Below are 14,042 nucleotides of genomic sequence, written 5' to 3'. Positions count from 1 at the left end.
ATGCTCTATTTCTTTCCCCAGAAGAGGATACAAAGTCTTTGGGTGACATTTACTCTTCTTGATACCCTATACCTTAAATACTATGATGTAAAACTAACGATACCTAAATACTGTGATAAAAGTCAATATATCTTATGTTACATGACAAAGGGGTGAGAGGGAAGAAAACAAAGATACTTGAGGTAGAAACACACAGACACATATACACAAATATTAATAACAAAATAGGAAGGAACTCTCATGACAATTACAGTTCTCATCTCTGTCACTGATCGCGTGATCATAGCTGGTATTGATGACCACCTTCTTCTCCTACCCATTCTGTATTCCCTTTGCCTTCAACATCAACCTCAACTGGTCATGGTTCTTAACCTGGTGGCATGACCCAAGCCTTCATTATTGAATGGTCTGGGCCATTAGTAGTCCTGTCTGGATTGGGTTGTTGTAGTTATCCATCTCAGGACATGGTAATACTAAGAGATGCCCTAAAAGGTCTCCTGCATTCCAGAAACACTCTTCCTCACCTCCACTGGGGTGGCAATCTAATTTCCCCCTTGGTAGTCAGGATCAATAATTCCAGGCAGCAGAGTAACCTCCTTCTTGCTTGTTGACTCAGAGGCGTGAGGAATTCATGTGGCTGGGTGGCAGTCTTCACTCCCAGTTTAATGGAGCTGTCGTTGTGTGTCCAACATGCTGCATATTAGTATTTTTACTAACAATTTATGTATTCTCTCTTTACCCCTCTAGCAGGTGAGCTTTGTAAGGGCAGGGATTTTTTTAGTCTGTTTTGTCCCTATCTAACTCCCCAGCACCTAGAACAATGCCTGGTGCTCAGGAAGAATGGCTGAGTAGATTGGGGCCTTTGCTGTGATTCCCTTGGGCTTTGAGGTAGGTGAGCAGACTTGCAAACTGAGAGCCAGACTTGTCCCAAGGGGCCCTGGCTCCAAACCCCCTACTTGACAAAGGGATTCCTACTGCCTTCTCAGTGCAATTGCTGGGCCATCGAGTGAACATAGGCCTTCGTGTCTACCATTCCAGCCCATCTAGGACTGTTTACGGGACTACTCTGGAACAATAAACCTGTTCCCACCCTCCTGGCGCCTGCCTCACTCCTTCCTAGCTCCCCATTTGAAGACATGTTTAAATTCTGGGCCTACATTCGGCAGATGCCACAAGCCATTTCAGGTCGGGCCAGAGTTGGTGAGGGGAGTCCACGGGGGATGCTCTGGAGCTCCTGGTGGCTGGGCCTCCACACAACCATCTAGGGGGAGAGAGGCAGCTCTAGCCTTCACCCAATGTTTGTTATTCCATGTCAAAGCCTTATCATAAACATTATCCTAGAGTGGGCAACCGAGGCTACATGCAAAGAAGGTTTGTTATTCTAAGGTGGCCAGGAGCAGAAGACATCCCGAGTCTGAGCAACACCAGGCTTGGGAATTCAGGGTGAGTGAAAGGGAGGCAGGAGTCAGGGCCAGGCGCTTCATTATGAAGCCTGTGTACTTACCACCCTTACTGTGCCGGCCAGTTGGCACATCTGCCTCTAAAATGAGCTCTGCACCAACAGAAGCCAAGTCCAATTAATCTACTAATCTCAAATCCCTGCAGAGAAGAGCTGAAATTAAATGTTTGTGAATGAATGGATGTAGCGTCCCTCTGTCTGTTGGAAGCACCAAGGATGCTCGTGAAGGAGCACATACCGTGCTGAAGTCGTGGTTGTGAGAACCTGGTCTGGTGCCAGACGTAATTTCAAACCCCAGCCCTGTCCTTTACCAGCTGTGTGGCCTTGTGCCCATCACTCCCTTCTGCTTCTTTGGTTTCCCATCTGTGACTAGGGACAACATCCTTCCTGGCTCTCTTCCAGGGAGAACAGAGGGAGGGCCTACAGGGTAGTGATTAACTAGGAGGATACACTCCAGGCTTGGTTGGCCCAAATGCCTGGTCCATCCCTCTCTAGCTTTGTCACCTTTGGCAAGGTACTTGATGTCTCTTTGCTCCAGTTTTTTTTTTTTTTTTAATTAAATGGAGCTAATAATAGACTTACCTCAGAGTTGCTGTAAAGATTAAATAAATGAACATGAGTTCAGAAAGTTCCTGACACATAGTAAGTGCTCAATAAACATAGTAATCCTAGTAATGAATGGATGAAGACTTCTTTATAAATTGCGGAAGGATGGTACAGGGCAGGAGGTGTAAGGGAAAGTGCACGTGATTCTGGATCAGCATTCCTCTTCTTGCAGTGCTTCCTGAATGTCTGCTAATGGAGACATTGGGATCCAGCAGGAAACAGAGAGGCAGTGAACAGGGACAATTCAGTGGGGTAAGTGCCTAGAGCAAAAGAAGGACAGGGGTCTTTGGAAGACACCAAACCCCACCCAGGTAGGGAGAATCAGGATGATAGGCTTGGATTTCAGTCCTGGCCCCACCACACTCCTACTGGGACACATGGGAAGACCTCATAAACGGTCTGGCCTCTGTTTTATATCTTTGTAATAGACTATTAATAACAGACTTATTAGTAACAGACTAACAGTACATATTCCCTGGCTATTTCACAAGGCTCTAGAAAAAAAAAAATGGGTGTGGCAGTGTGTGTGGATCAATGTGGGCTGTGCCTGTGGACATCTGGAAATCCAGCCATGTGGTGCAGGGCCCTGCAGAGTTCTGGACCAGGAGTTAAGAGTTGGGGTTGAGTCCACTCTGCGCCCTCTCATTGTGTGGCCTTAGGCAAGCCCCATTCTGCCTGCTCTGGACCCCAGCCTCCTCTCCTCTTTAACATGGTGAGGCCACAGGATGAGATGAGTGGTTCTCCAACTAGGCTCCAGGGTACCTGTGGGTTCCACAGAAAGGCCTTGGGAGTCCCTACTGCATGGGAACATTGAGTTAGTGAGACTTCAGGCGCCCGCCTGCCTCCCTTATGTCAACCAGGGAAGTTTCCATTTTTACCTTCTCCATATTCTGAATTCTAAGTAAGGTTCCTTTGGAAAACAACAGCAAGAACATGGCTTTAAAAGACCTGAAAAACCTCTGTACCAAATGACCTCCAGGGCTCTTCCAGCTCCAATCTGGGAAGCTTTGGGTCTATTTTCCTCTCAGTTTTATTTAACAAACACTTATCCAGTACTTACTACATGCCAGAACTGTTTTTAGCACCCCACAGATAATAACATACTAAATTCACTGGAACACCTTCTAGCTCTGTGTTGGCTGCAGGATTGCAGAAGCAACTCTGTGAGTCAAGCAAGGTCCTGGGGAGACATTTCTCCTCCAGTCAGGTCTTCTGGGTGCCTGGGCCGATGACCTCACCACAGGTCAGGTGGTGCCTTGGCCAAGCCAACACCTAGAAGCAAGGGGGCAGGTGTGTGCAGTGGCCAAGTGCAGTCATGGGAAGCCTATATCCCAGGCCCCCAGAGAAGGAGAGCGGATCAACTCGACATGGACACTTTCATCTGAGGCATGTGCCGTGTGAGAGGAAGTGCTTGTTGCCTTAGCAATGCCCACAGCAACAGGGCCACTGCCTCCTGTGATCCATCCCCAGCCACCATGCTGCCATCGACACCCTGCACCAGATGGCTACATATCAGATTTCAGTGGTGGTGGCCAGAGCCTAGAGGCCTGGAGAAGGCCCAGAGGTAGAGTTTTGGGAAGGGGGTGGTGGGAGCTGACCTCATCTCCAGCTAGCTCATTACGGGGAGTAGCCTGGGCTGCATCCAGTGCAATCTAGCACTCCTGCCCAGCCACGAACAAAAATGAGAGGAGAGGGAGGTGATCTCACAAGCATACGCTTGGCCCTGTTGCCTCTGTTATACTTTGGCCTGGCTGTGCACACCTATTTTATGAGCTTTTCTGGTCAGAATATATGTTCTTGAACCAAGTGACTGCTGCCACTTGCTGGGACCTTCTGTCACAAAGTGGTGGCATGCCTCAAAATGCAGAGTGCAGAAGCTGTAGGGGCTAGATTTAAGGACTCAATGAGCAGCCTTGAACTATAAAGTGACCATAGCAGGTGTCAAAGAAATTAAGAACAATGAAGTGACACTCTGTCTTCACCAGGCACAGTGCTGAGTGCTGCAGATTCAAAAATGAACTGGACACAATTCCCATCTTGAAGAAGCTCATAGCCTAATATGGGAGGCTGGTAGCTAAGCAGCAAATACAATATAATGTTCACTCCATAGTGGAAGGAAGCATGGTGTATCAGTTATCTATCACCACCACTATGCTGTGTAACAATAACAATAAGAGTTTTTCACTCATGCATCTGGGGGCAATTGTGAATAGTCTGTGCTGATCTTGGCCGAGCTGGTTCGCATGTCTGGGGATTGGCAGGCTGTTGGCTGATCTTGGTGGAGGATGGCCTTCACTGGATGGCTCCGCCCCACATGTCTCTCATCATCCAGCAGGCTAGCCTGGATTGTTCTCAGGGCAGCGGCACAGGTGCAGGCAGCAGCAGCAGCAGCAGCACCACCACCACCACCACCATCACCACCACCACCACCACCATCACCACATAACTGCTTTTCAGGCCTGCATTTGCAATAGTTACTAGCATCCCATTGGCTGAAGGATGTCCAGGGTCAGAATGGGAAGGAGCTACAAATTTCCATGGAAAGGGCATGAATACAGGGAGGGGCTAAGGTTTAGGGTCATTAATCTATCAGTTTACCACCCATGGAGACTGTGGGAGCCCCAGGGAGGGGCCTAACCCAGCCCCCAGGTGGTCAGAGAAGCTTCCTGGAGGAGACAGCTGAGCAGAGTCTGGACAGCTAAGTCTGAGTTTGCAAGTGGAGACTGGAGGGAGCCGGATTTCCCTATGGAACAGCATATACAGAGGCACAAAGGCAGAGGTTTTTGTTTTTGTTTTTGTTTTTGTTTTGCTTGAGGGAATGCTGAGTATTTTAGTATTTGGAGGCATGAAGGCCACGTAAGAAATGAGGCTATTGGCCGGGCGCGGTGGCTCAAGCCTGTAATCCCAGCACTTTGGGAGGCCGAGACGGGCGGATCACGAGGTCAGGAGTTCGAGACCATCCTGGCTAACACGGTGAAACCCCGTCTCTACTAAAAAATACAAAAAACTAGCCGGGCGAGGTGGCGGGCGCCTGTAGTCCCAGCTACTCGGGAGGCTGAGGCAGGAGAATGGCCTAAACCCGGGAGGCGGAGCTTGCAGTGAGCTGAGATCCAGCCACTGCACTCCAGTCTGGGTGACAGAGCGAGACTCCGTCTCAAAAAAAAAAAAAAAAAAAAAAGAAATGAGGCTATTGACCACAGCAGGTCCAGGTTACTGCCTTGGAGGCTCTACTGAAGAGCTAGCCCTTTAGCCTGCAGGCAGGAGGGACCTGTGAACGTTTTGAGCAAAAGAGAGAGAGAGAGAGAGAGAGAGAGAGAGAGAGAGAGAGAGAGAGACAGAGAGAGAGAGAGAGAGAGAGAGATCATCAGATTTGTGCGTTTAAAAGATGACCATGGCAGACAACTGTGATATAGAAGAGAAGGGAGGGGGTGTGCCAGGAGATGGGTGAGACTGTTGCAGGGGACTCAACGAGAGATGCTTGGGCCTGAATTGAGGTGAGTGGCGAGGCTGGGAACTTGACGTCCAAGGCATTGTGCAGACAGAATGATCAGGGCCTAAAGACAGGGCTAGGCTGGGCTAACAGCAGGGACCAGTTCCCTGAGACGGCCTCCTGACTTTCTGCACAGGGACCAAGTTTTTCTCTTTATCTGTGTTAAATAGCCCAAATAATGCCCAGCCTCCTCCCTTCTGTTGGCCAAAGGAGTCTGGGATACTTTGTCACCTAAAACTAGCTCCAGGCCTAGCTGTGTGAATTGAGCAAGTCCCTCCCTTCCCTTCCCTTCCCTTCCCTTTCCTTCCCTTCCCTTCCCTTCCCTTCCCTTCCCTTCCCTCCCCTCCCCTCCCCTCCCCTCCCCTCCCCTCCTCTCCCCTTCCCTTCCTTTCCCTTCCCTTCCCTGGGACTCAGTGTCTCCATCTAAAATGAGCAGGTCATGTTCCATTAGACCCATGATCCTCAGACTGCTTAGGAAGTGTGCAGGCATCCTGTTAAAAATACAGAGCCTCTGACCCCAGAAGGCAAGGTCTGGGCATCTGACATTTTGTCTAGCACTCCAAGTGTTCCTGACACCCACAGGTGGCTGGGCACAGGCATGGTGGCCCAGAGGACAGAGGAGATTGAGGACCTGCATGCTGAATACAAGGATAGATCAGATGTTCAGGGACCCAGCTCCTCAGGCCTTTCCCTAGGTGAGGGAGGCTTCCAGGGCAGGTGGCCTTTAGGTTGGGCCTTGACATCCAACCAGGCATTTTGTTTTTGTCCTTTTGCTTTGTTTGCAGGATGCTCTTGATTACAAAATTAGTTCATGCTCATTCTAGAGCACTTTTAAGCACAGGAACACAAAGGAGTCAAAAGAAAAACTCACCCGTCATTCCAAAACCCAGACACAAGTTGGGTTCTCATTTTGCTGCATCTTTAATAAGATATTGAGACCCAGAGCAGGAGTGGGGACCCGTATGGGTGAAGGGCTGGAGGTGAGAGCAGGCTGAACGTGCTCAGAGACATGAGGCAGGAACAGAAACTGGAAACACGCAGCCTGAGCCAGCTGGTGCCGGCCCCACACACCTTCTCTGTTTCAGGCCTGTTGCTCTGAAGTCCAGAGGGAGGAGGCCAGTCCTAGAGCTCAGCCAGGGTCCCTGAGCACAGCCCTCATTCCTCTCTCTTTCCTCGGCCCAGGTGCTGTTTGCCCTGAACCAAACTCTGCTGCAGCAGGAGAGTGTGCGGGCTGGGAGCCTGCAGGCCTCCTACACCACGGAGGACCTCATCAAGCACTACAACTGCGGAGACCTCAGCGCAGTCATCTTCAACCACGACACATCCCAGGTGAGGCTTCTCTCCAAAGACCTGGACACCTGGCATTTATTAGATCCCTACTACATGCCAGGCATAGGTAATCTTCTCTCCAGCCATGGCAGGAAGGAGCTATTGTTATCCCCCTTCTATAAATAGGGAAATTGAGGCTCAGAGATGAGAAGAGATTTGTCCAAGGCCACACAGCTTATGAGTTTTGGGAGTTTTAAGTTACCAAGAGCAGCAACTTGAGCCAGATCTATGTGACTCTGGGGCCTGGACCCTGGAAACTTAGCTTGTAAGACCAGGGAGGCCTCTGAGAAGTTCAGTTCTACATCTGGGAAAATTAAGTTCCAGGGAAGGAAAAGCCCACAGTTATTCAGAGCTTGGACTTGAGTCCAGCCCAGAGCATTCTGCTTTGATTTGAGTCTTAGAGGAAAGATTGTCATCAGCTGGTCAGGCAGCAAGTAGAGCCCAAGGGGCTGAGCATGGCTCACCCCTGCTCAGACTCCACCATGCCTCCCCATTCATTGCTCTCAGGGTGAATTCCAAGATGCTTCCTCCAGCATTCAAGGACCTTACAACGTGCCCTCTGCTGGCCTTGTCACAGCCCAGGTCCCCCATCCTAAAGACCTTGCTCTGCTGACTGTGGAACTTGCAAATCTTTCTAGAAGCTTGTCTTTTCAAGCTTCTAGGCCTTTGTTCAGGCTCCTTTCTCCTCCAGGGTTCCTCCCACTTGGTCATAGTCATACGTCACCTCCTGAGAAACCTTCCTGAGCCCCTAGATAGGGTCAGGCATTCTCCCAGGCACCTCTAGGCCCTTGTGCCTCCTCTGTCATGGTGCTTGAATACCTGCTCATTCAAGAAGCTGTTGAATTAGGCAGAACACGCCACTTCCCTGCTCAGGACATTGCATGGACTTCCCATTTTTATCAAGGTGAAAGCCAGAGTCTCTACAATGGCCTGCATGGTCCCCATGCTCTCTCCCTACCCTGTCACTTTCTGCTCTCCCCTCCTGCACACCACTTAGGCTGCATGGGCCTTCTTGCTGGTCTGTGAACCCACCTCACCAGCTTCTGCCTTTGCACTGGCTGCTCCCTCTGCCGAATGCCTCTCCCAGGTATGACCATGGCTCCCTCCCTCTCTGCCTGCAGCACTTAACTAAAATCTCATCATCTCAGTGAGGCTAGCCCCAACCACCCCACTCAGAATTGCAACCTGGCCTGCACTCCCACACTCTCACCCTCTTTATTATGCTCCACTTTTTTTCCCCATGGCCTTTGCCATCCTCTAACACACTATCTACTTGATTCATTGATTAGTGACTATTTATTGGTTGCTCTCCTTACTAGAACATAAGCTCCATGAGGGCAGGGAGTTTGGTCTGTTTTATTCATGGATTTATCTCAACTGGCTGGAGCAGCCCCTGGCCCAGAGCTGGACTCAGTAAACCTTTGCCAAATAAATGAATGAATGAATGAATGAATGAATGAATGAAATAGTTTATAAATACTAGACATAGTGCTATGAAAAGGGGCTTACAGTCACATAGGGAAGATGGGAAGATTCAAGAATGAATTGCACCAAAGTGTAATCCTTGCTGCAAGTATGGAGTAGAGGAAGCATTTGGAGCCTGTGGAAGGAACGGCTGATTTAGATGGGCTTGTGGGTAGGGCCTGGGACTGAGGAGAGAAGGAAAGATATTTGCAAGATGAGAGGGCATGTAAGAACCTGAGCTGGCCACAGACAAGGTGGAGAATAATGTTCCAGCAGAGGAAACCATGCACCAGTGAGCCAGAGGCGAGAGGAGAATAGGAGAGGGGTGCTGAGAGTGTAGCCTGCAGACAGAGCCAGGCCAGGCTGTGGTGTTCCATCAGTACTTGCCCCCACAAGACCAGGAACTCCTGAGGGTGATGGTGTGCTGCCTATCTCGGTCCCCGTTGCCCAGCTTAGGCCTGGCACAGAGCACATGTCAGTGAGTGACTGTCATCCGAGCAAATGTAGGCATGTGGCGTCCCTTGCTGCAGCATAGAGAATGAAAGAGGAAGGAACTGGAGACTTTGCAACAGGACACTAAGGGTCCAAGAGCTCTGACTCAGTGGCAGAGAAGTGAGGGTGGAGAGAAGAACCCTGACACCACGAGGCTCTTAGGAATCTCACTACGACTGACCCCCTTCATGGCCAGGCCCACCCTGCTTCATCTGCTGAGGGAGACCCTGTGTGAGTCCTGAGCAGCCAGGGAGCTCTATGGCAAAGGAGGCCCTGATCATGACTTGGGATGGTCTGGCCATGATGTGGCCAGGAGGGCGGGAGTGTGCAGGACAGGGTGCTGGCCAGACTGTGGCTGACCCTAAGCTGAGAAACGGAGGCATGAGGTGACCTCAGGAGAAGGCAAGCTCAGATTTTCTTTGAGCTTGGGTCCAGACCACTGATTTGTCTTTGGCAAGTGCAGCTGCCTCAGAGGTCTCCCAACAGTTCCCGTACTTGAAGTGGGACAGAGCGTGGCTGGATTGGGCCACCTGGATTCGAAGAGCAGCCCAGGCTGCCCCCAGGGATGCACAGATAGAATCTAGTCGCTTGAGGAGAGACTAGGCAACCCCACCCCAAGGTGCAGAAAAACCTGGTGTCAGGGCAGCAAGGCTGAATCCAGTCCCCACGGGGATCTGGTGGAGATGAGGCTGTGTCTGTAGCTGGGGGCCTCGAAATCTGCAGGGCACTGAGGATATGGAGGCTGTGGGGCCACAATCCCTTTGCCTGAAGGCTTCAGGGAGAAGGTGATATGAGAACCAGGCTTGGCAGTAGAGTCCCCTAGATGGGGGTAAAGAGGGGATGCTGAAGGGTGGAGAGTGCAAGCCAGAGAGCAATGTGGTCAGAAAGATGCCTCTGGCTATAACATGGAGGATGAGGAAGCAACATTTGGAAGCCAGGGCAGGACAGGTACAGGCCTGGGTGGATAACACTGGGACAGGGGGCAGGGGCACCTCACCCTTGGCCTGCATCCTGGCTGCACTGTCCCCACCTGCAGCAATGGCTGCATCCCTGGCCTCTGCAGCCCCCAGGCCACTGGCACTGTTAATGCCTAGCAACAGCAGGTTGATCCAAGGGCCTTCCCCTTGGAAGCCTGGCCTGAGCCTCAGGACTGCCTCAGGTGTAGTGTTGCTGCATGCATTTATTGTCCAAACCCAGATAATTTTGAGAGTCGGATACAATTCAAGATCAAAATAATCATCGACCTGGACTGTTCTGGTCAAACCAAGACACGTGGTTACCCTATTAGGTGCCTCCTCTGGGCTCACTCATTCCTCATTGTCCTCTCAAAGCACATATCCATCGATGTTCTTGTGTGCATATGTGACTCCCCCATCAAACTGTGAGCCTCATCGAGAGCAGCAGACCCAGTCTGAGGAAGCTCTCAGGACCCCTAGCCCAACACAGGGCCCAGCTCATGGAAGTTCCTACCAGGTGTCTGTTGGATGGATGGGCTACAGGGAAGGGGTGCAGAGTTTCAGTAGGTGGTGTCCGCAGACCTGAGCATTTGACCATTAGACCTGATGTGGTTCATGTGTCAGGGAAGACTACACTGAACTCATTCCTCACAGCCCCACCCCAGCCCTGTCCAACCGATTGCCTCATCACCCCATCCCTGGAGACCTCACATGTCCTCTTTAAAATGTTATTGTGCATCATGCACTTAAACTTGTCATAGAAGATTTAAGGCCCTCAACAAGTATAATGACATCATTAATTTGCTTCCATTCCAGCCCTGGCCCAAACTCAAGCCTCATCCTTGGCGTGGAGCCAAGGCCCATCAGCATGAAACATGCAGAGAATGCCGGCCAGTGGCTGGCCAGCCCTGGGAGCCTGGGGAGCTAGCCCAATTCCTTCATGGCTTTAAACTTTCACTTTTGGGTTCTTGTCCTTGTTAATTTTTTTGACTCCCCAATTAACAAATGGGGAATCATCTTGGTGCACATGCACATTTGTGGTCAGGAAGCATAGGAGGAGGGGCTGGACATGTGTTCAGGTTCCAGGGACCCTTGGAAGGAGAGGGGAAGTGGACTGCTGCCTTCGTGGTACTCTCCGATGGTTCAGAGCCATTTATTTGTCATCTTCATCTTTACCCTCTGCCCAAGGCCACCCTTCACTGGGAAAGGTGATGAAGCCAGCTCCATCCCCAGGCCAGTTGCATAATAGCTGACATTGATTCAGGACTTCCTTTGTGCCAGGCACAGTGCTCAGTAAGCACTTTCCAAAACTCAATCATTTAATCCCTACAATAATGCGTGTTACCCCCTGTTACCAATATGGAAACTTAGTCTCAGACAGGCCAAGTCACTTTTTGGTTCTAGAGAGACCACTCAGCTAGTAAGCTGCAAAAGAGGGATTCCAACCTAAGTTGTCCTCACTGTCTGACTTCAGGCCCTACGTTCATAACCCCATACTTCTAAGGCCCTTCAGCTCACTCATTCATTCACTGATTGGACAAATACTTATTTGGTGGTACAACATAGTTTTCACATTATTTTCCATACCTAAAGAACGGGGAGAACCTGTGAGAGTCATATTTCCAGAAATAACTCCTCCCCATAGGCTCTCTGCACTTCTCCCCATTCAGAAGCCTTCAGTGTTCCTCATAGCTGCATCAAGTTCAAGCATGCCCTGTTGTGTTAGGGTTTTCAATCATCACTTTCAAAGGGGTTATGTGGGGGAGTAAGAATTCCATTGCCAACTCTGATTGGGCACTAGCAAGACTGCTGTCTACAGCTATCCAGGTTGCGCACTGCACAAGGTTAGGGGACATCAGCCATGTTATTGTCTTGTTCATGACAGAGCAGTGAGTCAGGCCTTTCTCTGCCAGAAAGCAGAGAAGCCCCAAGGTGCATGTACCTTTACCTCTCCTCTCACTCTGGGGAAGACACTAGGCCTTAGCCAGCAGATAGCAGAGGCAAATATCCTAGCCTCCTTAGAGTCCTTTAGGGCTCAGCTTCCATTTACTCCATTTTCCTCAGAAGGAGTGTTGACAACACTGCAGTGGCTCTAGAAGCCATGTGGCTAGGCTGCAGGACCATTTGAGGACTTAAACCTGTAGGAAATTCACCTCCTCATGCCAGGCTCTCCATCCACCTCACCCTTCAGTTTGCAAGGTCTGGTATCTTGTGCTTTGGGCCTGGGTAGGTGAAGATAGAGAAGTGGAAGAGGGGACATCAGGTGGAAACCATCCTGTGAGCAGGAGCTTGGAGGTTGGAATGACATTGACAGGTTGTGAGGAAAGAGAGAGTATGTTCTGACTCCCTACCTCAATTTCCTCAACAGCCCCATGCACATATTGGAGGAGACAGTGCAGGAGCACCTGGGCCTGTTATCCAGCTTGGAAAGACAAAATGTTGGGAATAGAGGAACACAGTGGGGCACCTGTGGTCAGAAAGGGACAGCACAACTTTAAGTTCAAGGTTCAAGGAATCTGGGTACCTTCTTTGTGCTGGGTGTTGGGGGCCAGGAATGACAAAAGCTCTATCCCTGAACCCAGGCAGCTCTCTGCCTAGTTCAAGACCCTGTTAATGCTGTTCCCAGGCCATGTGGCTGGGTGTATAGTGTGGCGTGATGGCGAAACACCTAGGCAGCTCCAAGCTAGGTTGTTGAGCAAACCAACATGGGGGAAGCCGTGGTCCTGGGGTTGAGGTATTCAAAAATGGATGGAGGTGTTTGCATTATGTCCTGGAAAGTGGTGGGGCAGGGATGGGGAGTTAGTGGTGGCAGCAGATGGTGGCTCAGGCATTGGGAAAATCAAAAGTGATGATCCCTTCTCTCATCTCTGTAAGGTGGCATGTGCTGAATGCAGCCCATGACAGCCCCCATCCTCTTACTGAATCCACACAGTATCACCAGTTTCATCTTACAAGTGACAAAGCTGGGACTCGGAAAAGTTAAGTAACTTACCCAGTGCCACACAGCGTCAGAACAGGGGGTGAGCCTAATCTTGTACTCAGTGGCCTTCCTGCTGTACTAGGCAGCTCAACTGACCCTGCACATCCTCTTGCTGAACTAAATTCCTTGTACTTGCCAGCACTGGGCTCGGTGGTGAAGTGAGAGCAGTTAACAAGATGAGCACAGTGCCAGCCTCCCCAGACCTCAGCATCTGCTGAGGTTAAACAGGGCAGAGACACAAGGCAGACCAACACATGTGGAAGCCCAGCAGCTGGGCCGTATCCTGGCGCTGCCAATTCACTAGTTGTGCAACTCTGCACATCCCTGGATCGTTTCCACACTTGCTTGCTTCATCTGTAAAACTGGAGTAACAATGCTTATCTGAGAGGATTTTGGAATTGATGAGAAACATGTACAAAACATGTAGCCCACTGTAGGGCCTGCATAAAAGGAAGTTGCCTGGCCCCACTGGGGCTGTGCATATGTATCCTAGGTCCACCTTGCTCCATAAAGAACTGACAGCAGGTCATGCACAGTGGCTCATGCCTATCATCCCAGCACTTTGCGAGGTCAAAGCGGGAGGATTGCTTGAGCCAGGAGGAGTTTGAGATCGGCCAGGGCAACATAGTGGGATTCCATCTCTACAAAATATTTAAAAATTAGCTGGTCATGGTGGTGCATACGTATTTGGGAGTCTGAGGTAGGAGGATGGCTTGAGCCAGAGAGTTGAGGCTGCAGTGAGCCACTGCACTCCAACCTGGGTGACAGTAAGACCCTTTATCCAAAAAAAAACCAAAAACAAAAAAACAAACAAACAAAAAAAAAACTGAAGGCAGCCTCTGTCTTGCCTTTGCAGCTGCCCAACTTTATCAACACCACCCTCCCGCCACACGAGCAGGTGACGGCCCAGGAGATTGACAGCTACTTCCGCCAGGAGCTCATCTACAAGAGGAATGAGCGCATGGGGAAGAGGGTCATGGCGCTTCTACGGGAGAACAAGGACAAGATCTGCTTCTTTGCCTTCGGAGCAGGTTTGGGCCAGTGTGGGGAAGGGATTGTTTGCAGAATCCTAGGAGATTTGCTTGGCTCTCCCCTAACCTTTACTTCATCGAGGGAGAAGTCGAGTCCCAGGAAGGGGCAGGAAAAGCCACACAGTGCTTAGCAGCAGCACCGGGACCCAAAGCAGTTCTCCTGAGTCGGGTCAAGGGTTCTTCCATAATGGTCCCCATGGGAAAGGGGAGTGATGACCCCTGCCATGGCCAAGAT

At 50.5% G+C, this 14,042-nt stretch overlaps 1 protein-coding gene across 1 annotated transcript in view; it reads left to right on the top strand.

Annotated features, from left to right (window-relative positions):
• The window catches only part of TRABD2B (TraB domain containing 2B), a 231,552-nt gene that overhangs the window by 184,397 nt on the left and 33,113 nt on the right, over nucleotides 1-14,042 (top strand). The window contains exons 3-4 of the mRNA XM_030913790.1: nucleotides 6,738-6,884; nucleotides 13,633-13,807. Of these exons, the coding sequence (XP_030769650.1) occupies nucleotides 6,738-6,884; nucleotides 13,633-13,807 (322 nt within the window). The remainder of the gene's footprint in view (nucleotides 1-6,737; nucleotides 6,885-13,632; nucleotides 13,808-14,042) is intronic.

The sequence above is a fragment of the Rhinopithecus roxellana genome, chromosome 12 (genome assembly GCF_007565055.1).
Source record: "Rhinopithecus roxellana isolate Shanxi Qingling chromosome 12, ASM756505v1, whole genome shotgun sequence".
Taxonomy (NCBI): domain Eukaryota; kingdom Metazoa; phylum Chordata; class Mammalia; order Primates; family Cercopithecidae; genus Rhinopithecus; species Rhinopithecus roxellana.
This window is presented reverse-complemented; position numbering and strand designations above follow the sequence as displayed.